This window comes from Rhincodon typus, chromosome 7 (assembly GCF_021869965.1).
Source record: "Rhincodon typus isolate 14 chromosome 7, sRhiTyp1.1, whole genome shotgun sequence".
NCBI lineage: Eukaryota > Metazoa > Chordata > Chondrichthyes > Orectolobiformes > Rhincodontidae > Rhincodon > Rhincodon typus.
The window spans coordinates 60,094,293-60,119,804 of NC_063338.1; the positions used below are offsets into that span (position 1 = coordinate 60,094,293).

A 25,512-nucleotide genomic window follows, 5' to 3' on the forward strand; every position below is an offset into this window, starting at 1 on the left:
GCAATAAATTGAATGAATTAGTCATGTTAGGTGAAAACTGATGTGCTATAGTTGGGCTTTTAGAGACATGGCTGCAGGATGACTCGGGATTGGAACTGATTAACCAGGAGTATTCAGTTTTTCGGAAAGACAGACAAAGAAAAAGGAGGTGCAGTAGCATTTCTGAATGAAGAGGACATTAATGCAATAGTGAATAGGGATGTGAATGGATAGAGTTTATAAACACGAAGAAAAAGGAAGAAAATGATAGTGGGGTTTGTATTTGGCAACTATTGTATTCATTGCTCTTAATGTGGTCTTCTCTACACTGGGAAGAGGAGGTGAAGTGCAAATCGGATGACTGCCTTGCAGAAAACCTACATTCTGTCTGCAAAAATGACCCTGAGCTTCCTGTGGTCTGCCATTTCAACAAACCACCGTGTTCCCAGGCCAACATCTCTGTCTCGGGCTTGCTAGAGTGCTCCAGCAAAGGTCATTGCAAGCTGGAAAGCAATACCTCACTTACCACTTGAGAACCCCGCAACATTCCGGTCTCAATATTGAGTTCAATAATTTTAGGGCCTGAGCATCTTCACCCATCTCCTTACCCAACCTCCACACACCAAGCTTTGTCGTCACATGGACTGCTACCACAAATGATTCCCATTAGCAGCTATTCATTCTCCCAGGCTGATCTTTACCCATTCCTTTGTCTACCCAACTGTTTTTCTCTGGCTCTGGGCTCCATTCTCCAGCCATTGTTTAATCCTGACCCCTCTCCCCACCTCATCTTCAGCATATATACTAACCTTCTCCTAGCTACAATCAGTTCTGCAGAAGGGTCACTGGACACAAAACATTAACTTTGCTTTCTCTCCTGCTGAGTTTTTCCAGCAAGTTTTAGTTTTGTTTCCGATTCCTAGCATCCACTTTTTTTTTGTTTTATGATTGAACTCTTCAATAATATCTCCATATAGTGACATTGTTGTTTCTGAGACTAGGGTCCTGAATTTAAATCGAGGAAACTATGATGGTATGAGGCACAGATTGGCCATGATAAATTGGGGAGTAATGCTTTAAGCATTATTTCTAGATAGGCAATAACAATTATTTAAAGAGTGCATGAAGGAACTGTGACAATTGCTCATTCAATGTTTTGAGTCTAGATGACTCAGAGCTGAAGAGTCATCTAGAGTTGAAACATTAGCTTGCACTCTGTCTATAGATGCTGTCTGACCCGCTGTGATCTTCAGCATTTGTTGTTTTCGGTACAGATTCCACCATCTGCAATAATTTGCTCCTACAATTGTTCATTCTGGTCTGGCATGAAAATAAAATGGGAGAAGTGACTAACAAGGAAAATTAGAGTTAGTATTAAAAATAGGAAAGGAGACACAAATTAGCCAAAATGAGCAGCAGACCTGAGGATTGGGGGCAGTTTCGATTCTAGCATAGGAGGACAAAGGGATTGATTAAGAGGGAAAAATTGAATACAAGTGTAAGGGAACATGCAAACTGTTTGTAAAACCTTCCATATGCATGTGAAGAGAAAAGATCAGTGAAGACAAACATAGGTTACAAACAGAAGCAAGGAATGTTATTATGGGGAACAAAGAGATGGAAGATCATTTAAATACATATTTTACTTCTGTCTTCACAAAAGAGGATAAAAATAATGGTCCCAAAAAATTCGGGAACAGTGAGAGAGAGAAACTGAAGGAATTCAGTATTAGTAGGGAAATGGTGCTGGGGAAATTAATAGGATTAAAGGCCAACTATTCCCTGGGATTTGTTAATCTACATCCCAGAGTGTTTAAGAAAGTAACACTGGAAATAATGGTTGCATTGGTGGTTATCTTCCAAGATTCTGTAGATTCTGGAACAGTTCCTATGGATTGGAGGACAGGTAATATAACTCCACTATTTAAAAATGAGGTAGATAAAAAACAGGGGATTATAGACCTGGACCCTTCTTCAGAAAAAAAATTTTTTCAGAACATTTTTTCTGAAGAAGGGTCTAGGCCCGAAACATCAGCCTTCCTGCTCCTGTGATGCTGCTTGGCCTGCTGTGTTCATCCAGCTCTACACCTTGTTATCTCAGAATCTCCAGCATCTGCAGTTCCTACTATCTCTGGATTATAGACCTGCTAGTTTGACATCACTAGTAGAGAAAATGCTGAAGTTCGTTATAAAAGATTTAGTTGTGGATCATTTGAAAAGGATTGGACAGAGTCGGCTTGGTTTGTGAATGGCAAATTATACTAAACAAATCTATTGGAACTCTTCATGGATGTAACTAGTGAAGTTCATTAGAGGGAACTAGTGAATGTAGTTTCCTAGGACTTTCAGAAGGTGTTCAATAAGATCCCACATAAAAGATTAGTATTTAAACTGAAAGCTATTGTGAACGGGGTTAGTGCACTGACATGGATAGGAAACTAGCTGGCGGAAAAGAAGCAAACAGTGGGAATAAATAAGTCATTTTCTAAGCACCAGCCAGTGATCGGTGGGGTACCATAGGATTAGTGCTTGGACCCCAGCTATTCACAATATATATTAATGATTTAGATTAGGGAACTAAACATAATATCTCCAAGTTTGCAGACAGCTCAAAGCTGGGTGGGAGGGTGAACTGTGAGAAAGATGCAGAGAGACTGCTGTGTGTTTTGGACAAGTTGAGTGAGTGAGCAATTGCATGGCAGATGAAGTATAATGTGGATAAATGAGAGGTTAGTAGTAAAAACAAGAAGGCAAATTGTTACCTGAATGGTAATTGATTGGGAAACAGGGAGTTGTATTTCAAACTGTGTTCTTGAATGCCAGTTGCTGAAAGTAATCATGGAGGTGCAGCAATTGGTGAAGAAGTCAGCTGGTAACTTGAAGCTTTGAGTACAAGAGCAGGGATGTCTTATTGCAATTGATCAGAACCTTGATGAGACCACACCTGAAGTATTGTGTGCAATTTTGTTCTCCTTATCTGAGGAAGATGTTCAAACTATGGAGTTGTACAACAAAAATTTACCAGACTGATTCCTTGTGATAGCTGGATTGATGTCTCAAGAGAGACTGAATCAGTTAGGACTATATTTACTGGAGTTTAGAAGAATGAAAGAGGACTCTCAGAGAAACCTATACAATTCTAACAGGACTGGTCACGGTAAATGCAGGATGGATGTTCCCAAAGGCAGGGGAGTCCAGAACCAGGGATCACAGTCCAAGGATATTATAGGCCATTTAGGACTGATATGAGGAGAACGTTCTTCACCCAGAGTGTGGTGAGCCTTTGCATTTCTCTTCCACACAAAGCAGGGAGGCCAAAACATTGAACATTTTCGAGAAGGATACAGATATTATTCATAGGTTTAAAGGGATCAAGGGTGAAAACTGGAACAGAGCACTGAATTGAATGATCAGCCTTGACCATATTGAATCATGAAGCAGACTTGAAGGGCCAAATGGCCTACACCTGTTCGTATTTTCTATGTTTTCATGAGTGGACCATAAGTAAATCAATTTAAATTCTGTATTTTCTGGAGAAAATATATGTGTGAACCTATCACTTTGATGAGACTTTATTTAATTGTGAAAAAGCCCAAGATAGATACTAGCAAGGTTTCACCGGATATCTAAACAATTTATGTTTTTTAGGCAGAGGCAGTGGAGTGGTGGTAATATCGCTGGACTAATAATTCAGAAACTTGACAATTATTCTGGTGACATTGGCAAATAGCGAATTTAGTAAATATCTGGGGCTAAAAAACTAAGGACGACCATGACCACTGTCAGTTATGTAAAAACTCATTTTGTTCATTAATGTCCTTTAGGGAAGGAAATCTGCCATCCTTACCTGCTCTGGCATACATTTAACTCCAGACCTACATCAATGTGATTGATTCTTAACTGACCGATGAAATGACTCAGTAAACTACTGAAATAAACACAAAGAGCTGTAGAGGCTGGAAATCTGAAACAAAAATTGACAGTGCTGGAGAAACACAGCAGTTTGGCAGCATCTGTAGAGAGAAAATAGAGTTAACATTTCTAGTCCAGTGACCCTTCATTAGAACTACACTCAAAGACTGCAGCAGTTCAAGAAGGCAACTCACCATTATTTTCTCCAGGGAAATTAGGGTTGGGCAATAAATTTAACCTGCAACTAAATGCTAACATGCAATAAACTATATTTTGTCAATTAGACCAGGAAGAAGTTTTCCTCTACACACTAGACCAAACAGGTCTTGTAGTTTCCTACACTTAAAGGGGTTGTTGCCTTCATATTAAGAAGCATTTCCAGTTACATTGTGAGCCGGTATGTGCATTCAGGAATTGTCTGGGAGAGCAAACATGTGGATAGATGCGTTGTCAGCCTCTTCATAGACAAAAAACATTATTTTTCCATCAAAACGTTGAAGTGCATGACCCGCTGTGGGAATACACTTTTGGAGCAGAATCTATAGCACGTAGCACTGAAATCTGCCAACTAGATAGGCTGCTGCTTTACTTCCTCTAAGCCTTCTTTACAAAAGATCATTCTTATCTGGAGGCAATTTCCATCCTTAACAAGGACTTGCTTCTCCATGGATAGTCTTCCCAAAGTTAAACAAAGGTTTCTGTCCCCCTTTCAAGATTTTCCCTTTTGTTTGTAAGGTCACGATTCATTGACTGTAGCAGAACATTTTCATCAGATAATATTGTTTTGTGATCCTTATGCAATTGGGTAAGCACACTGGTTGCCTCTGTTCAAGAGGTTTGGAAATCTGCTGTAGCTTTTAGTTTTTCCAGTCTCAAAATTGTGTTGTGTGACTGCCAATAGCTGGGCTTTTAATTCAACTGTTTCTTTAGGTCAGTTGGACATTTCCAACACTGGTTTACTTTTAACGTTTGTTGAACTCCATTCACTGTCCTGCATTAGGCTGATCCAAGGCAATATTCAGCTGTAGAAGCTCTGAATGTTCATGATTGTTTTGATCCTATTTGAAATAAAGGATCTATTCCTTCCGGGATAGATTTTATTAACTGCTCGTGATTGTTGGACTTCGTCTTAATGGGCCATTTCCAGTGTTTGCTTGAAGTATGTCCAGTACATATTGTTGCTTTCTGTAAATGATTGTAAAGATATGTTGTATAGGGTTGGCTTCTACTATTACTACATGTGGGGTATCCTCACCCTGCATGAAAGTCCCATACTCATGAATCTACACTAGGTCAGTATGATAACTTTCTTGCAGGATTAAAGAACTCTTTCTAACTTCATGGCCCAGGACATCGCAGATGTTGTGGACATTTATATAGTTATTTGGCAATTCACTTTTTTCCCTTGGTATTTGAAGTAGAACAATGTTTTGTTCCTGCTTCCTGTAGTCATCCAAGCTTCTACACAGGGAGGAATTTATAAAGCTAAATGTGGTTACAGTAACTGTTGCTGCACTGCAACTTTACCTCTACTTTACCATCTTTGAAAAAGGTATCATTTTCCTTTAGAGAGACAACAGGGAGTTTATAACAGTTTCACTTAATGTAAGATCATAGGAGGGTTTACAATCTTATCCTCCATTGAATTAACAACATGCGTTATCGTGACAGTAACTTGAAAGAGCAAGCCAAGGTCTGGAATGGCCTCTGATGGCTGGCCATCTCCTTTGATGCATTTTTTTCTCTTGTTTGTAGCTGCTTTTCTGAAAGAAATTGAAGGTCTGCATTACTTTTTCATAGTCCTGGAGCTCGATTGCCTGCAGTAGAGAGTGTTTCCTGGTGCACTGCACTGATTTCAGCATTTTCAGCATCTGCTAACTAAATAATATATAAAGCTAGGCAGGCAGATCTACTTGATAAAGAAGTGCAGAGGTTAGGAAAAATATACAAGTCCGTGTGATCTAATTTCCATTGTAGCAAAGTGTGGCACACACCTGGCCATTCACTGATTTTAAGGCCTCCAGTGCCTGAAGTTGAATAAAGGATAGTCTAAGAATTCCTTAACCATGGTGTAACCTTGGCAAAAAAATACATATACTTTATATCCAAATAAAAACTAGGTTTCTTGTCTTTTACCATAATACCTGCAAACCACAATTCATCCTATGACTCTATGCAGTCAGGAGCATTGAAATCTTGTGGACATTATGACACATTCCTTAGGAAAGGATGACCCTGCTGCTTTGTGTCCTTGACTGCTGGAACACTGTGGAACATAGCACAAGCTGTGGTGTGTGCTTAGTTCTCTGTGCTACAATAACCTATCTCTCTCTCTTGAGACTTCGATTCTTCATAAAACATGCTGGCTGGATTCGCAGTGTTGCAGTTCTTGCATGGTGTCAACTGTGCCTGTTTCTTTGCCTGCTTTGCATTGGTCGATTTTCAGAGAGGTAGATTCTTACCCATCCTTTAGGTGCTTTTGATTTTCTGCAGTGTTTTACTCACTGTGGCCAGTTGATTTTTAATTTCTAGCTTTTTTGTTGCTTGCTGCTTGCGGACCTTCTGTTAGGTTTTTGCACAGGCTTTGCTATTCCGCAATTCAGTACCTAAATGGGCCTTGAAGTACATTGTTTGCTGATCCCCATTGCCACTGAGCTTCCTTCAGACATTTCCTCCATTTCTGGGGTCAGATTGCTGGACTGGCCTCATGGTTTACCTGTAACACTGTGCAGTCATTTTGGTTACTTGTTGCTGCTTGCCTCTAGTTCTGTAATTCTGGTCACTGCTGCCACAATGTAAAGAAATGTTGTCTACTCTCTTGTGAGTGATCATTAACAGTCTTTATTAATGTAACTATTTATAAGCCAGAGTAAGAAAGAAGACACTGCTGAAGCCTTACAGACTCAGGCCCAGTTCCAAGTGATCAGATATCACTACAACATAGACAAAAATAGAAATTGCTGGAACAGCTCAGCCAGACTGGCAGCATTGGTGGAGAGAAATCAGTATTAATGTTTTGGGTCAAGTGACGTTTCCTCCGAACTGATGGTAGCTAGGAAAATGCCCATTTATATGCAGAAGATAGGGTGGGGGGAGGGGAGTAAGGAGTAAATGATAGGTAGGATAGAGCCCAAAGAGAGAGAAGAGCAGTTGGACAGATAAAGGAGTGGATAACAATTTGGCTAGGAGGGTGAACAGCTATTAATGGGGACTTATAGTGGCTAACAATGGGTGGTGTATAAAAGCAGACTATGTGATAACAAGGCCTGGTAGTGAGGATTGTGGTAAGGACATGGGAGAGCTCAAGCCAGAAAGTTATTGGACTCAATATTGAGTCCAGAAGGCTGCAGGCAGAAAATGAGCTGCTGTTCTTTTAGCTTCACTGGAGCACGGCAGCAAGCATGAGACAGAGTTAAAAAACGAAAGAACCACGGATGCTGTAAATCAGGAACAAAAACAGAAGTTGCTGGAAGAGCTCTGGGGACAGGTCACTAGACCTGAATCATTAACTCTGATTTTTTCTTCACGGATGCTGCCAGACCTGCTGAGCTTTTCCAGCAACTTCTGTTTTTGTTCCTGAGACAGAGATGTTGGCCAGGGAACAGGGTGGTGTGTTGAAGTGGCAGGGCAACTGAAAGCTTAGGGCCTTTTTTGCAAACAGAACACAAGTGTTCTGCGAAGCGGTCACCTAGTCGATGCTGCATTTCCCCAATCTAGAGGAGACAACTTTGTGAGCAGCGAATGCAGTAAACTAGAAGGTCTGGAAGGTGTGTTTGGTCCCTTGGACTCTGAGGAGGGAGGAAGTAAATGGATAGCATTACACCTTCTGCGGTTGCAGCAGAAGGTGCCATGATGCTATAGGGATAGGTTGGAGGTGAAGGAAGAGTGAACCAGGGTGTCCCATAGGGAATGGTCCATGCAGAAGGCGGACAAGTAAAGGGAGGGGAAATGTGTCTGGTGGTGGCATCTCACTGGCAGTGAAGAAATGGCAGCTAATGATCTTCTGATTGTGGATGCTGGTGGGATGGTAGGTAAGGACAAGGGGAACCCTGTCACTGTTGCGGGAGGGAAGAGAGAGGATGAGTGGTGAAGTGCAGGAGATAGGTTGGACATGGCTGAGGCCCTGTCAGATTGGTGCTGGGGAATCCTCAGTTGAGGAAGAAGGTGGAGATTTCAGAGGCTCCCTTTTTCAAGTTGGCATCATCGTAACAAATGTGATGGAGGCAGAGGAATGGGGAGAATGGAATAGAGTCTATACGGGAAGAAGGATGTATATTCTAGGTAACTGTGGTAGTCAGTGGGTTTATAGTGGATATTGGTGGCCACTCATTCCTTAGAAATGAAGAGAGAGATGTTGAAGAAGGGAAAAGAGAAGTCAGAGATATAGCAGTTGAAGGTGAGACCGGAGTGGAAATTGGAAGTGAAATCAATAAACTTTTCCAATTCCGGATGAGAGAGGGAAGCAGCACCGATGATATCATTGATGTACTGGAAAAAGTTTTGTGAGTGAGGCCGGAATAGGACTGGAGCAAGGAACGTTTAACATACCGCACAAAGAGATTGGCATAACTGGGATCCATACATGTACTCATGGCCACCCCTCTGAACTGAAGAAAATGAGACAAGTTAAAAGAAAAGTTGTTCAGGGTGAGGATGAGCTTGGCCAGGCAGAGGAGACTGGTGGTGGATGGAGGTGATTCAGGCCTTTGTTCCAGGAAGAAACGGAGAGTCCTGAGACCATCCTGGTGGGGGATGGACGTGTAAAGGGATTGCACATCCATGGTAAAGAGGACGTAGCTGGAACCCGCAAACTGGAAATTCTGCTATTGGCGTAAAGTGAGCAATCGTGAATGTCAATGGGCAGGGATTTGACCAGGGGAGAAAAGACCGAGTCAAGGTGGGAAGAGATGAGTTCTGTGGGGAACTTGTTAGCACGTCAGATGAGCCAGAGGACAAAGTGGAACTGGGGAGTGGTGCAGCTCTGAGCCAGCGTGATGCAATCCTGTTGGCTCTTGCCACGTCCTGAGATCTACACAAGTCCATATGCCATCATAGTTTGTGGTGCTCCTCAGTAATAACTCTTTCAGACCCACATACATCCTGTCTCTCCTAATTCTTTGTGCATCTTCTTTTACCTCTTCAATGTTACCTCTTGGATGCCATCCACTGCTGAGTTATTTTCAGTCTTCCCCAGTACCATTAGCTATTCATCACTATGTCATCTATTGCATGTAAACTTTAAGCACAAAGGTCTGTCTTTCTTTTTTGTGAAAGGTTTATTTCAGAGGATTACATTAATTGATTACACAGCTGAGCATTCAGTACATTTGAATAGCAAAGGAGTGTAATTGTGAGAGTGGTATAACACAACATACTCCTGACTCTGAAGTTGCAAAATATTTGGATAATTAAATGACTTTTGAATGCTCCTATTGTGTTTCTCAGAAAATACAACAGTGTTCATGGGGGCAGCACTAAATATTGTGTATAATGTTACATTCAAATTCTAAACCACTAAGTCACGAAAATAAATCTAACTAATTGGAATGCTTTTATGATCTGGTGTTGATTCATCTTTTGGCAGGTTGAGCATGATGCTTACCTGATAGACTCAGTATGTTTATTTTCCAGTTACTCACCTATTACAGTCATGTGGGGATCTGTTAGGCAATTGGCTCGACAACTGGTTTGTGATGCAGAATGATTTCAACAACATGGGCTCAATTCCCACATTGGCTGAGGTTACTATGAAGGACTGTCCTTCTTAACCTCTCTGCTTACCTGAGGTGTGGTGACCCTTGGGTTAAAATGCCACCAGTCATCTTGGAATGAGAGAGCAGATTAGAGTCTGGTAAGACTATGAGGACTTTACCTGTATCTCATGAATGCTTCCTTGTCGGCGTAGAATGCTTTCTTTATTATAGTCCATGTTCCTGCTAAAGCTCAGCTTCTGTTGTTTGAATAACAGACATTTGAGGAGTTGACTTTCAGATTGGAATCTAATTATGAAAGGCTGCTTCATTTATATATGAAATATTGTAGTAGGGAACCCACCATCCTTTTTGCTTTAACCTTGCTATCATTTCTAATTTTATAACAACCGTCATTGGATTCAAAACATTAACTCTATTTCTCTCCACAGATGCTGTCAGACTTGGTGAGTTTTGTCAGCAATTTCTGTTTTTGTGTCTTTTGATTACTAGTCTGGTGACAAAGCCATTATACCATTATAAATATGAAAGTCAGGAAGCTTTACTTTGGCCAAACAGGGCATTTAGGAGACCACGTCTGGAATACTGCGCACAGTTTTGATCTCCTTAATTGAAAAACCAAATTAATTGCATGAGAAACTCTTGAGTGAAGATTCAGTTAATTCATTCCTGGGATAATGGGCTTATCTAATGAAGAAAGGTTGAACAGGTTGGGTTTATACCCTTTGGAGTTTAGCAGATTGAGAAGTAATTTTATTGAAACATATAATACTTTGTAAAAAAAAACAGAAAGAATTGCAGATGCTGGAAATCTGAAACAAAAACGGAAATTTCTGGAAGTTTCTGACATAATATTCTGTGATGTTTTGACAGGTTGATACTAGGAGGATACTTCCTCTTGTCAGTTAGAGAATACAATTTATCATGAAGTCTCCCATCTAAGACAGATGTGAGGAGTTGTTTTCCCTGAGAAGGTCGTGAATATTTGGAATTCTCTTCCCTATAGCACAGTGGCTGCTGGATAGTTGAAATTATTCAAGTAAGAGTTCAATCAATTTTGACAGAAAAGGGAGTTCTAGTGTACATGCAGATAGGAAAGTGGAATTGAGGCAATAGCCAGACCAGCCACGATCTTATTGAAATATGGGTCAGACTAGAAAGGCCAGATGCCTTGCACCTGCTCCGGTATCCAATGATCCTTTGTCTCTCAACATTATTATTACTAACCTGTCAATCTCACAATGTTTTCCATATAATATCTTCCATTTTGGCCTAAGGTTTTCTTTAATTAGGATTTTAGTTTTAAAAATCTTGTAATTATTCGTGTGCAATACAGCACAAGAGGAAATTATGAATGAGCATCATATAAATGTTTGTTTCTTTGTTCTGTACAATTCACTGTTGTACTTAGGTTGGTGTTCATATTCTAAAAGTGGCTGTTTTTTTTCAGGTTCTCGTCATTTGCCCTATACTCATAGGGATATGTTTGCATTCACTCTGGGCTTCTTTTTAATCTGGTTTCTATGCTGGTGGATGCGAGATAAACTTAAAATAGGAAACATCTCGGACAAGTACGTGTTCATCACTGGATGTGATACTGGGTTTGGAAATCTTGCTGCAAAAGTATTTGATGCAGGTGGATTTCGAGTGCTTGCTGGCTGCCTGACGGAAGAGGGGGCTCAAGGCTTAAATAATGAGACTTCAAGCAGGTTGAAAACAATCTTGTTGGATATTACAAAATCTGATAGTATTGAGAATGCAACTGATCTGATCAAAGTTGAAGTAGGAAACCAGGGTAAGTGCAATACAATGAGTTCTTTTAGCTATATACTAATATAATATGAAGAACTAATATACAATTACTTCTCATACATATTTAGTGCTGAATAATGAAACACATTAGAATTTACATAAAAAAGGATTAATTGATGTATAATTATGAGAAAACGAATTGGGTGAGAAATTCATCTGTTCACAGCCACCTCCAGCAAAGGCTTCCAATTATTTTTGCTGGGACACTAGATACAAGATAGTGATGTCACATAATTACATGTTTTCCTACTGTTATTTTAAAGACTCTAGATTGACACTATTATTGGCCTACAGTAAAAAGAGTGTCTTTTTGAAGGAAGTGGTAAGTTCTAAATAAATGGCATTTGTAAAAAAACTTATTTGACACATACTGTTGTCAAGAAAGGGTTAATTTATTTGATGCAATGTGTAGAAGCTGAATAGGATTGGAGGTGGCACAGCTTCGCACAGAGCATATAAAGAGCCATGAGAAGTAGGCGGGGTACATAGATTGGCCTGGAGAATATGAGAAACCATTGTGTTTGGTGCAGACCAGAGCCTGAAGGGTCATTGCAGATAGGTGGAGGAGTATAACATAGTATAGATATGGCATAGGAGATAAATAGGGTGTAAGGACATGGAATGGTGGGGTTATAGTGCCTTATTATTTTCGTTATAACTGGGATGAAGTCCCACAGTAGTGAGGCAAACCTTTCACGCAGTCCAAAATCTTTCTTGGGTCTACTGGCCTGACTATACCCTACACCTGACTAATGATGGGCCTGTACCCACCTCACTTCAGTAATCATTAACCTGTCACTTTCACAGCACCTTTACATTTCCTTGAACCCAAAGTAAATAAGACAAAAGAGAGAAACAGAAATGAAGAGTAAATGAGTCTGAAAGCAGAGAGGGAGAGGCAGAAGAGGAAAAAAAAAAGCAGAAAATAATCAATACAGAAAAAGGCAAACAAGAAGAAAAAGAAAAAGAGACAGAAAGGGAAATAGATGAATGTAACGAACAGAGAAAAATGAAGAAATACAGAGAAAAAGCAAAATAGAGATATGAAAGGAGTGACAAAGAAAGACACAAAAGCATACTTAAACCCTTAAATAAAATAAAAATATTGCAGATGCTGGAAATCTGAAATAAAAGCAGAATTTGCTGTAGAAACTCAGCAAGTTTGACAGCATTTGTGGCGAAAGTAACAGAGTTAATGTTTTGAGACTGATATGATTCTTCTTCTTTATTTAAACCCTGCCATCTTGGCAGAAACCAAGTCAGTGAACAATGGAGTGTTGCAATCTTAACACATTTTTCTCAGCTTGTGAGAGAGAAACCCTCCAAAAGCAGTAGGGTCCTTCAAATTTGCAAGGTGGGTGTAGTGATTGTAACGGGTCAGCCAGGTCAACCTCATAGAATATGAGTTCCCTGACTGGGGCTTCTAACCTGGTCCAAACAGGGAGCCCTGGCTGACAGATAAGAACAAGAGTGTCAGATACCCTGTTCACTCTGAGAGCTGGCTCTAAGGAAACTGTACCAGTGTCAAGAACTGTTCATGTGTAAATAAAGAGTGACTTGGTGACAGGATACTGGCCTTTGTGGAGTTACATCAGTGGGGTTTGATTACATCAGCACGGTCAGATAGTGATTTTTACCAGAGGCCCACATGGGAAGCCTTTATGGAGAGGAGGAAAACAAGAGAGTGAGGGAGAAAGATGTCAATTGTAATAGTTTATTCTGGCCAGGAAAGGGGGAGCAAAAGGTTGATTTCTTATCTTACATCTTGTTCAATGCTCTTTCAAATGAAGTTAATGGGAAGGAAAATCTTGTAGTAATGAAGGAAGGGCTACCAATCTGCTGACACCTGTTTTCTGCTCAATATTAATGGTTAAACACCATTATGAATCACAGAGTAAGAGCATTTCCTGTGGTGTACCAGTCCAGAATGTCAGTCTCCCCACCTATATGTTCTTGCTGTGCTGCCTGACCTGTTTTTGTTTATTGCCTCATCCAATCAGACATTAGCTTGGTGCTCTATTTCGAATTTAAATTCATTCTCACATTTTGAGACACTCGGCATAGAAGTCACTGAAACCCACACCAATGCTTGCAAGCCCTGGGAATCCTTCCCTGTCCTTCCAGTCTGAGATATCTCTTTCCATCCTCTTTTTTTGTGGATACGAGGTAATGTCTTTGGAGATGAACTGCAGTTGCAACCAGAGGCATGAGAGGAGAAGCCACAATAGCTTTCTATCAGGGTCAATCTGGCAGAAATAAGAAACACTGCCGGAAGAGGTGTAGACATTTGAGTGATTTAATATATTTTTTTTAATGTCCTTGCAAAGTGAACAGGATTGCTGTGGATCCAAGAAGGAAAACCTTTGGGTTTACCCTGCACCTTGTCCATTGGCGAGGTTTCACCCAGCCTCTCCAGCCTTCTCTCAACCATTTTGATGGGTGCCAGGAATTGTTTCATGCATGATCAGTGATGTCCTCATACAGTTATTCTCATCGTTTTTCTTCATTCTCTTGACTTGTGTCTGTGATAACAACCAATCAGAGCTGTATGCAGGTGATCATGGTTCAAAAATGATCCAGAGGAGAATATCTTGCAATTTACTCAGTCATGTAGATAATTGAGTATTATAACTTCAGCTTTATCCTGTATCTACATGAAAGATAAAGAATTGGGATATTCCCATCAAGTTATCTTTCTGACAGGTGAATGTCTGATGACATCAGACATTTGCCATAATTCTGGAAATGCTGAATTTCTGGGCGAAGGATTTTTAAGAAAAAGCTAACATGTCCAATAATAACCACACCTTTGCAAACATACACTTGCAGCAGTGAAAGTGATCAGGAGGGGGATGTTTCTCTTCTTCATTATTTTACTGATACTGAGACTTGTAGTACCTCAAATCTCACAAACCAAGAAAAACAAAAGAACAAGTGGATTTAGCACAGAACCAATAAACATTGTTGGATCTACCTATAAATAATCAGATCAGCCAATGTTAATTTCATATTGATCTGATTAAATAATTTGATTGAGTTTTTAGAAGTTATGGATAATGTATAGATTATGCTCATAAATGGTACTAAGCTACAATTATTACTTTTTCTTAATGTTTCGATGGCTATACCTAGAGTAAATGTTAAAGGTGTTTGATACATTATTGTATATGTATAATTATCCTAATTTGTTCTTGCAGGTCTGTGGGGATTAGTAAACAATGCTGGAATAGCTGGAATACTCTGTCCCACAGATTGGTTACAGATTGAACATTTCAGAAGACCTATTGAAGTTAATTTATTGGGACCAATTGAGATGACATTAAAATTGCTACCTCTGATTAAGAAAGCCAGAGGAAGAATAGTGAATGTAAGCAGTGTGCTCGGTCGATTAGCGTTGACTGGTGGAGGATACTTCCCATCGAAATTTGGAATGGAAGCTTTCAACGATAGTTTAAGGTTAGGGTATCCTCTGTTATAACACATTTAAACTACAGTGCAGCATGAAAGTAACAAATATTAAGGGCACATAATCCAAACTTCAGATACATTACCATATTTACAACAATACTAAAAATTATTCTTTGATGTAAAAGTAGCTTTATAATTTAGGAATCACACTAAGGCAAATTAAGGTGAGATGCCACCACATGCTAGTTTGATTTTACACTGACTATAGCATGACTATGAAAGGTTCCCTGTGAAGTACTGAGAACTTATAATACTTTAAATGAAGCATGTTTAACACCAGGGGTAAGTTGGTATTCCTGTCCTTGAAAAAATATTAGAAACCTGCAAAGTGTACATGCAGAGTTGATTTACGCCTGACTCTACTCCTGATTCTGCAATATGACTTCCAGCACCCTGATTATACATCACTTTACACAGCTGAAACCAACAGCAAGGTTTTAATTTTATATCCATGTTGCGGAAGTTGGTTTTTATGTTTCACTATATGGTAGCACTTTAGCCTCTGAGTCCGAAAGTTGTGGCTTCCACGCCTTACTTCAGAAACTTTAATATATAATTTAAGGTTGCAAGATTGAGGGAATGCTACACAGTGGAGATTTTATGTTTCCAAAGAGACAACAAACTAATCCTCTGTCAGTCCTCTCTGGAATATTTAAAAGCATTAGTTGAAGAGAATCATGGCACTACTTGAAGAGGATCTGGGATTTCTTCTAGCTGTTTGGCCAAATTTTAATTCTCAATTCATATCACTAAAATATATTTCAAACATTTTGGAGAATGTGACTACAGGATATTTCTTTCTGTCTAACAACATCAAAAGTTAGAATTTTTCTATTACAGTAAGTAATTTGTTATCACTTAGCCTACAACAATTTCAATGATGCCATGCATGTTTTTGCAGAACAGCAAATTGACATCAAATTATAGTGCATTTAGTGTACAAATGAAATATCCTGCGATTTGTAATCAGATGGTACACTATTTTAAATTGCTCCCTTTATTGATGATAGACAAGACTCAGGGAATCCATTTCTTTCCCAGGAAATTGAATTTAGTCTAATTCAAACTGACCCCAGTCGGCCAGTTTAAATGGTCCCCATTTTGAATGTTTATTACATATGGTAGATTGAACAGTAGCTGAAGGAACAAATCAATATTAGTATTTACATAGATAACAAGGGTTCAGGCCTGAAACGTCAGCTTTCCTGCTCCTCTGATGCTGCTTGGCCTGATGTGTTCATCCAGCTCTACACCTTGTTATCTCAGATTCTCCAGCATCTGCAGTTCCTACTATCTCTCTTAGTATTTACATACTTGTTGCAAGTTATCTTTATAAAATTTACTCCTTTCATAATTGATACGAGTAATGGAAAAATCCATATGGCTGACCCATGCAAGATGTGGGTGAGTAGGTGAGCTAATAATATTTTCTATTTGTGACAGACTGTCTATGGGTTAATTTTAGAGAACATTTTCTTGTAATTTGTGACAGTAATGTTTGAAGATTTTGAGGTATTAGTGAATCATTGTAAGACAATAACTAACTAGATTTTACAGATAATAATCATTAATCTCTTTTTAATAACATGCATAAAAAGTTATCACACAGCTAGATAATAAACCTGCACTAATTTCCTTTTCCAGATATTTTAAGTCATATATTTTAATTTCTAGGCTCAGATCAAAATCAGATTCATAGATTGGGGAGATTGAAGTGTTTCCTCTATTGTTTCCCTTGAATTACGCTGTGATTTGTGTCCATGGGTATTACATAATGATCAGCCATGCATCTAGTCTTGACTTAGTTGATACATTGGCCTAAACATGTCGGTTTTAGCTACCTTGGGATCAACAAGAGCAGCAGGTGTGATCTGGCATTATCAAGTATTTCACTGGTCTTTGAAGTAGGGTCAAATTACATTCAAACAAGAACACACTTCAGTCACCACCTCATCTGCCTGTTTTCAAAGAACGGGATGGGGAATAATGTTATTGCAACAGAAATGTATCAGTGACTAAATATTTTCTACATTAGAACAGTATTACAATAGATCTGACTAGTTTTTCTGTTTTCATCCATGTGCAAAATTTGCTTACTCAGGCGTGATATGAAGCATTTTGGAATAAAAGTCTCATGTATCGAGCCTGGGATGTTTGTAACCAAACTGACAGATTGCAGCTTACAGCGTCATGAAAAGCAAGAGCTCTGGGACCACCTATCACCTGATCTGAAAAAGCAATATGGAGAAAATTATTTAATACAATGTAAGAAATATAACCTTAACTTTTCTGGTCAACTTTCAGCCCTAGGAATTATGTTATGATTGTTACCATGCATGGATTTAACTTTCTCTATTTTAATGATAGCCCATTTAAAATAAATGATTGAGTATTTCAGTTAGATTAGTTAATAATAAAAGCATACACCAATATTTGGCAAGAGTAATTTCAATATCTTGGTGTTTGCCACCAAACTCAACACTTGTTTGAAAAACCTACATCCATATTTTACAGCCATAAATCCTAAATTGTTTAGCTTAGCTATTTACTTTGAAAAACTTCATAGGGCAGAATTTTCCCTCCCTGGATGTGATGAGAGAGGTGGTGAGAAGGGGAAATAATCGGGTGAGTTGGCCTTGGCAAGACACTAGCCCCTTCTTGCCAACTAATTTTTGGGTGAGAGTGTCGATGTGGTGCCAGTCAAGGGGGCTGCTTTGTCCTGGATGGTGTCCAGCTTCTTGAGTGTTGTTACTGCTGCACCCATCCAGGCAAGTGGTAAAGGTGGGGTTAAGTATGTTTTTCCCTCTTGTTGGTTCCCTTACCACCTGCCGCAGCTATGTCCTTTAGGACCCAACCAGCTCGATCAGTAGTACTGCTGCTGAGCCACTGTTGGTGGTGGACATTGAAATCCCTCACCCAGAGTACACTTTGTGCCCTTGCCATCCTCAGTGCTTCTTCTAAGTGTTGTTCAACATTGAGGAGTACTGATTCATCAGCTGAGGGAGGATGGTATGTCGAAATCACCAGATGGTTTCCTTGTCCTTGACTTGATGGGGTTCAGTGTCAATGTTGCTGGGTCTATCTTGCCAGTGGGACAGGACATATCCAGGGATGATGATGGTGGTGTCTGGGACATTATCTGTGAGGTATGACTCGATGAGTATAATGATGTCAAGTTGTTGTGTTACTAGTCTGTGAGACAACACTCCCAATTTTGGCACTAGCCCTCTGATGTTCTTGAGGACACCTTTGCAGGGTTGCAGAGTTGACAGGGCTGTTTCTGCCATTGCCTGTTCTGGTGCCTAGATCCATGCCAGGTGATCCATCCAGTTCCATTTCTTTGAGACTTTGTTGTGACTGATACAACTGAATGGCTTTCATAGGGTAATTAAGAGTCAGTTTGTTGCCATGGGTCTGGAGTCACATGTAGGCCATACCAGGTGAGGATGGCAGATTTCCTACCTGAAGGACATTAGCGAACCAGAGGGGTTTTTTCAACAATGATTTCATGGTTATGAGTAGATTCTTAATTCCAGATTTTTTAAAAATTGAAATCCAAGTCCATTGTGCTGGGATTCAAACTCAGGTTCCAGAGCATTAGCTGTGTTTCTGGATTAATAGTCCAGCAATAATACCACTGGGCCATCACCTCCCCTGTGCGGCTTTCATTTCTTTAATTCTGTTGCCTTATGTAGCTACTTCCATTTGTTATTACTTAAGTGCTTTGTAATGAACTAGCGGAGTGAACTATGTTAACTTTCACACCAACTTTTTTTTTATATGTAAAAGGTTCTTTCAGCATTTTGGCATTCACCTTTCTTTCCCCATAACTCTGTTCTCTTCATGGCTTTATTTTACGTCAGATTAATTTTATTTAACTTCCGGTTTTGTTGAGATTGAAATCCATTCCAGTTAATGTTAATATGCTGTTTCTCATTTTAGATATTGATGGGCCTCCTGTGTGTTTGCAGTATTTCCTATTTTACTTCAGGTTTCCAATTTCCATTTTCATTTGCCGTTGTTTTTTGTTTGTATTTTGTCACAAACTACCTTTCTGACATTTGTCTTGGGCCTTCCACAGCAGACACCAGACAGGAGAAATTAGTGAAAAAATGGTCAAGTAAAGATCTTTCCCAGGTGGTGTGGTGTATGGAACATGCTCTGACAGCAAAGTACCCTCGATCCCGGTACAGTGCAGGTATTGATGCAAAGCTGCTTTGGATTCCAATGACTTACTTGCCGACATTTGCCTCGGACTATCTGTTGGCTCAGGATACAGTAATAGACTCAAATGCTGTGTAAAAAGACCATCATTCCATCTTCTAAATCAACATCACTTTAATGGAAGTAATAAGACTGACAAGAAGATATCAAAAAGAAAAAAATGAACTTCACACATGCGGCAACATTTTTCTGCAGTGAAACAAGTACTGATTAAGTCAGTTATTCTGAGGAAGGGTCACCACAACCGAAGTGGTAACTGATTTTTTTCTTTACAGATGCTGCCAGACCTGCTGAGCATTTCCAGCAACTTCTGTTTTTGTTCCTGATTAAGTCAGTGATGTCATATGATCAAACTATATGCAGAAGTGAGTCTGGAGTTTGTTTCAGGAGAAGATGAAATATGTCACTATATTAGTACCAGATTGCTTAGATTTGTATTTATGGTAAGAAAACCCAAATATTTTAATGTTTTTAAAGTTTCTTTATAATGTTTTTGTTTTGATGCTATGTATATGCCTCAATCATTTATTTCATAATATTCAAACTTTAAGTTAAACATGAAGAGATTCTATAACTTTTATTTCTGGCATACTGTCTGTGAGAATACTTCCAAAATGATTGGCAGCTTACCCAGTTTCATGGATGCTTGGAGATCTTCTTGGCTTGGCAAAAGACTACAGCGATCTCTGGATCTTTGTGAGCAAATTTTGTTGCGTATTATCATAAACACTATTTCAGTGATGATTTTTTCAATGATTTTTACGACAATCACATGGTTATTTTTTAAAATTACTAATATTGCACAACATTTAAGTCCTGAATTACGATTGTATGGAATTTAGACATCTGTATTTTGTAATTTGTATTATGCTACTGGAAAGGGTGAGGCAAACCTGTCAGTCCTGAAAGGGTTGAGGGAGGCAGTATTAGGAACACAATCCAGTTCCACTAGTATAATCTTCCATTTAAACTTGATAGTGAGTCACTCATCCATTCGCACATTTAATTATTTTCCATTTATTTTTTCTTAAAAAATATAGTTTGAGTCAACATTTATTTGCAAGATGCAATTTCTTATCAGGTTTAGAATGTCAATGTATTGTTCTTCAAAATAAAGCACTGAAATTTAAAATTTAGATCAGTTTAAGTGCACTTGTAGCTGCTATTTGCTTTTTGTTCTCTAATTACACCATTGTCGATCAAGCTAAGTCCCCTTTAACTAGCTGCTGTGCCTCCCTATTTATCAGATGTATTTAATTAACTGTAACACACTTGGAGAATAGCAAAAGATGGGAAAGACATGTTTTTACTTTATTTTCTTAAGATATCAGAGACGGGCTCAGGGTAAATAATTGAACATTGCTGGCTGTGCAGAATTCAATGATGTTTTTTAAAGAGCATTTTCAGATGGTGAAGGATGTAGCAAAGTGAAAAGTTAACAGAGCGAGTTATAATTGGTGGGGCCCAGACAGGTGAAAACATTGTTATCAAGTGAGGAATGTGGGAAGGTGGGGTGTGGTCAAGTTTAGACATGACGAATACCTTTTGGGATATACAGCTGGTGGAGTTTGCAAGCTTAGACTGATATGAGGCCCTAAAGAAATTTATAAAAAAGGGCAGTGAAGTTGGATGAATGGAATCTAGTGCATCATATCTTTTGTAGATTTTATCAAATTAGACTTGATATAGAGATGGGTCAAGATACTGTGCCTTTATAGTATAAAATGATGTTAAGTATGTCAGGTGAGATGAGAGTGACTGTCCTTGACATCAATACAGCATTTGACAGAGTATGACATCAAGGAGCCCTAGTAAAACTAAGTCAGTTCCAATCAAGGGAAAACACTCCATTGAATTGGAAATATACTTCTGATGAAGGGTCTAGGCCCGAAACGTCAGCCTCTCTGCTCCTATGATGCTGCTTGGCCTGCTGTGTTCATCCAGCCCTGCACCTTGTTGTCTCAGCACAAAGGATGATGGTTGTAGATGCTGAGGGTCAATTATTTCAGGCCTATGACACCATTGCAGGAATTTCGCAGTGTGGTGTCCAATGCTGAAACATTTGCGACTGCTTCATCAATTAATTTCCCTCCATCATAAGTTCAAAGTCGTGATTTTCACCAATAATTGCACATTTCTCAGCACCATTCCTAACTCCTAAGACAGAGCAACAGCTCATGTTCATGTGCAAAAGACCTACACAACACCCAGGCTTGGCTTAATAAGTGGCAAGTAACATTCGTGCCATACAATTGCCAGGCAATGACCATCCCAAACAAAAGAGAATTTAACCAATTCCCCTGGATGGCATTACCAACACTTTCACCTCACTTCCAACAAGCTAGGTGCTATTGTTGACCAGAAATTGAACTGGACCAGCCATATAAATACTGTGGCTACAAAAGCAGGTCAGAGGCTGGAAAATCTGTGGCAAGTAATTCACTTTCTGACTGATAAAGCACATCCACCACCTACAACGCACAAGTCAGAAGTGCGATGGAATATGCTCCAGCTGCCTGATGGGTGCAGCTCCAATAACACTCAATAAGTTTGACTCTATCCCAACAAAAGCAACTTGTTTGATTGATAACCTAGCCATCACCTTATACGTTCACTCCCTCCATCACCGACATAGAGGTGCAGCAACATGTGCCATTTGTAAGATAACCATAGAAATTCACCAAGACTCCTTCAACAAAACCTTCCAAATCTGTGATGTCTATCATCTAGAAAGGCAAGAGCATCAAGTGCATGGGAATATCATCACCTGTAAGATTCCCTCTAAGCTACTCACCACCTGGACTTTGAAATATATTGTCATTCCTTCAATGTGCCTGGTCAAAATCCTGGACATCCTTCCAGAAAACATTTTGGGTGTCTCTAAACCCAAAAGACTGCCGTGTTTCAAGAAGACAGCTCAGAACCACCTTTTCAAGGGCTATCAGGGATTGTTAATAAATGCTGGCTTAGCCAATAATTCCCACATGCTATAAATGAATAAAAAAGAGCAGGGTGAGAGATGAGGAAGGTATAAGTAATGAGTGGAGTGTGTGTGAGAGGAAAGTGGATGTCATCATGGTTACTGTATACTTTATTAATATAAAAACAAATGCTGGAAATAATTATCTGATCTGGTAGAAAAAATGGAGAGAGAAGCAGAGTTAATCTTTTAGGTTTGTAACCTTCCTTTAGAACTAACTTTCTTGGCATTGAGTTAGAAAATGGGATTAAAAATTCAGTGCAGTTCAAACAAGATATCAGAAAGGTGCCAATGATAAATAGATTCGGTTGGTTTCCTACATGCTCCACTAGTATGATGCTACAGTGATCTTAAATGCTGGGCTTCAGCTTAGTTTTTTTTTCTCAGAATGGGTGGAAAAGAAGCAAGAGATGGTTGTCAGTGAAAAATCAATCCAGGTTTGGTCACTAGTGCTTATTTTTGAATTAGTAATTGTAATTCACCTGCAGGTGAGCACTGCAGTCAAATTGCTCCCTCATGGTTCCACGACCAGTAAAGAGAGGAATGGCCAGTGAATCTATTTCTCATGGTTATGATTAGTACACCTGATGATCTTTCCTGCTACTTCATGGCCTGGGACCTTTTATATCCATCTGACAAGAACTCTTATTTAACAGCCGATCCAAAAGGCAGCACCCCCATCACTGCAGCAGTCCTTCATTCCAACACTGAAATGATTATATGGTCAAGTCCTGGAATGGGTTTGAATTCACAAGCTTCAGATTCACAGGCAAGAGCAATACAATTGAGCCAAATGTGGCAGTAACACCACTCTTTTCTTAAATATATCAAAAGAAAAAATTCAAAGTTAGCAAATAAGCACAACATCTATAGCAACATATAGTACTGTAGGATTATGAGTAAAGTACCAGGGATTCAAGGTGAAAATTTGTATAACAATGATTTTTACTTGTTTCATTATAACTTTAAAAATGCTTATTTGTCCTTGAATATGGTTTCAACCTTAGCAAGTGCATCAAATGAATGTAAAGAATGTGCTTTAAACATGATGGCCTGTCACGCAATAGAAACTGTGATCTCTGGTGATGGTGTGTGGAACTGGAAAATTAAGCCTCATGATGCATGTGCAACATACAAAACTGCAAATCTGTGATATTTACTTTCTATCTTTAGAGAGTTAGATCTCCTCCCTTCCCTTTTCTTATGCTGTCCTCCAGAATAAACATCTGAGACACAAAGCACAAGTAAATCAAAGGATTTCAAACTTCATAAAACCATCTTAAAAGTGAACCAACTGCAGATAGCTGAGATTGAGAAGGGATGACTGCCTGATGATGTTTCTGTCTCAGTGAAAGTGACTGGGCTGTGATAAAAACATGAACTCTGAAGAGTGGTAAGTACTATACATACACCTTAACACTTTGAAGGATCAGATTTATGTATGTGTGCACTTTAATGTCATACACTGTTGGAGCTGAATGTTTGTTTTGTCCTGATTTACAGCACTTTTTAAAAACTTCCTGCATGTTGTATTGGATAAATTCAATATAAATTAAAAATGATTTCAAGAATAATGTCTAGTGATGATTTTATGTCGATCTTTATTGAAATATTTGTACATATAAACATTGTGTTGTAATTGTATTCAGCAATTTTCCAATATTTATGGAAGATTGGATAAAATCAATGCAGAAAATATCCTTTTTTGACAAGATGAGGGCATTACCTACCTGGAGGGCAGTTAAGAGTCAACCACATTGCTGTGGGTCGGGAATCATATATAAGCTAGATCAGGTAAGGATGGCAGTCTCCTTCCCTGAAGGACGTTAGTGAACCCCAGATGGGTTTTTCCCTGACAATTAACAATGGTTTGATAGCCTTCATTACACTTTTAATTCCAGATTTTTATGGATTCGAACCCAGGTCCCCAGAACATTACCTAGGTCTCTGGAGTTTAGTCTAGCAATAATATCACTAGGCTGTTGCCTCCTCATAAAGACTCCATCACTTTATCTTGTTAATGCTTTAAATATGAGATAACAAGGTGTAGAGCTGGATGAACACAGCAGGTCAAGCAGCATCAGAGGAGCAGGAAAGCTGACATTTCGGGTCTGGACCCGGTTTTGTGAAGAAGGGTCCAGACCTGAAACGTCAACTTTCCTGCTCCTCTGATGCTGCTTGACCTGCTGTGCTCATCCAGCTCTATACGTTGTTATCTCAGATTCTCCAGCATTAGCAGTTCCTACTATCTTTGAATGCTTTAAATATACTTGAGTAAAACTCGTGTTTGGTCTTAGAATGTCAAAATAGTCAGAACTATATTATAGACCATAATGATATTAGCTGTATTAAATACTGATTTTTATGAAAAAAACTGGGTGGGGCAGCATGTGAGTACCATGCTTCCATTTCAAGAAACAAGGGGCAGACTCGCTGTCCTATAAATCAAATGGTTTCCTGAGTGCCCCAAGTGCTATATCTAGCTGCCTCTTGAATACATTCAATGTTTTGGCATCAACTACTTCTTGTGATAATGAATTCCACAGGCTCACCACTCTTTGGGTGAAGAAATGTTTCCTCATCTCCGTCCTAAATGGTCTACCCAGAATCCTCAGACTGTGACTCCTCGTTCTGGACACATGTACCATCTGGAACATCCTCTCTGCATCTAATCTGTCTAGTCCAGTTAGAATTTTATAAGTCTCTATGAGACCCAACCCCCCTTTCATCTGAACTCCAGCTAAAACAATCCTAACCTAGTCAATCTCTCTGCATATGCCAGTCCTGCTGTCCCTGGAATCAGCCTGGTAAACCTTCGCTGCACTCTTTCAAGAGCAAGAGCATCTTTCCTCAAAAATGCACACAATATTTCTAGGTGTGGCCTCACCAAGGCCCTGTATAACTACAACAACACATCCCTGTTCCTGTATTCAAAACCTCTCACAATGAAGGCCAACATACTATTTGCCTTCCTTACCGCCTGCTGCACCTGCATGCTTCCCTTCAGTGACTGGTGAACAAGGACACCCAGGTCCCGCTATACACTCCCCTCTCCCAATTTACAGCCACTCGGGTAGTAATCTACCTTCTTGTTTTTGCTTCCGAAGTGAATAACCTCACATTTATCCAAATTATACTGCGTCTGCCATTGATTTGCCCACTTACCCAACCTGTCCAGATCATGCTGAAGGATCTGTGCATCCTCATCATAGTTCACCCTCCCACCCAACTTGGTATCATCTGCAAACTTTGAAACATTACATTTTGTTCTGTCATCCAAATCATTAACATATATTGTGAATAGCTGGGATCCCAGCACCAATCCCTGTGGTATCCTTCTAGTTACTGCCTGCCAATTTGAAAAGGACCCATTAATTCCTAGTCAACAAGGTGCAGGGCTGGATGAACACAGCAGGCCAAGCAGCA

General features: G+C 39.4%; 1 protein-coding gene across 2 annotated transcripts in view; it reads left to right on the top strand.

The window, feature by feature from the left end:
• The window catches only part of LOC109934857 (dehydrogenase/reductase SDR family member 9), a 28,616-nt gene extending 7,890 nt beyond the window's left edge, over positions 1 to 20,726 (top strand). Inside the window, exons 2-5 of one of the 2 annotated variants that reach the window (XM_020533524.2) lie at positions 11,053 to 11,397; positions 14,612 to 14,870; positions 16,984 to 17,147; positions 18,964 to 20,726. In XM_020533524.2, coding sequence (XP_020389113.1) covers positions 11,085 to 11,397; positions 14,612 to 14,870; positions 16,984 to 17,147; positions 18,964 to 19,184 — 957 coding nt within the window. In that variant the 5' untranslated portion in view covers positions 11,053 to 11,084 and the 3' untranslated portion in view covers positions 19,185 to 20,726. The remainder of the gene's footprint in view (positions 1 to 11,052; positions 11,398 to 14,611; positions 14,871 to 16,983; positions 17,148 to 18,963) is intronic. The other variant, XM_020533526.2, reaches the window with a different exon arrangement.
• Positions 20,727 to 25,512: the final 4,786 nt, after the last annotated feature.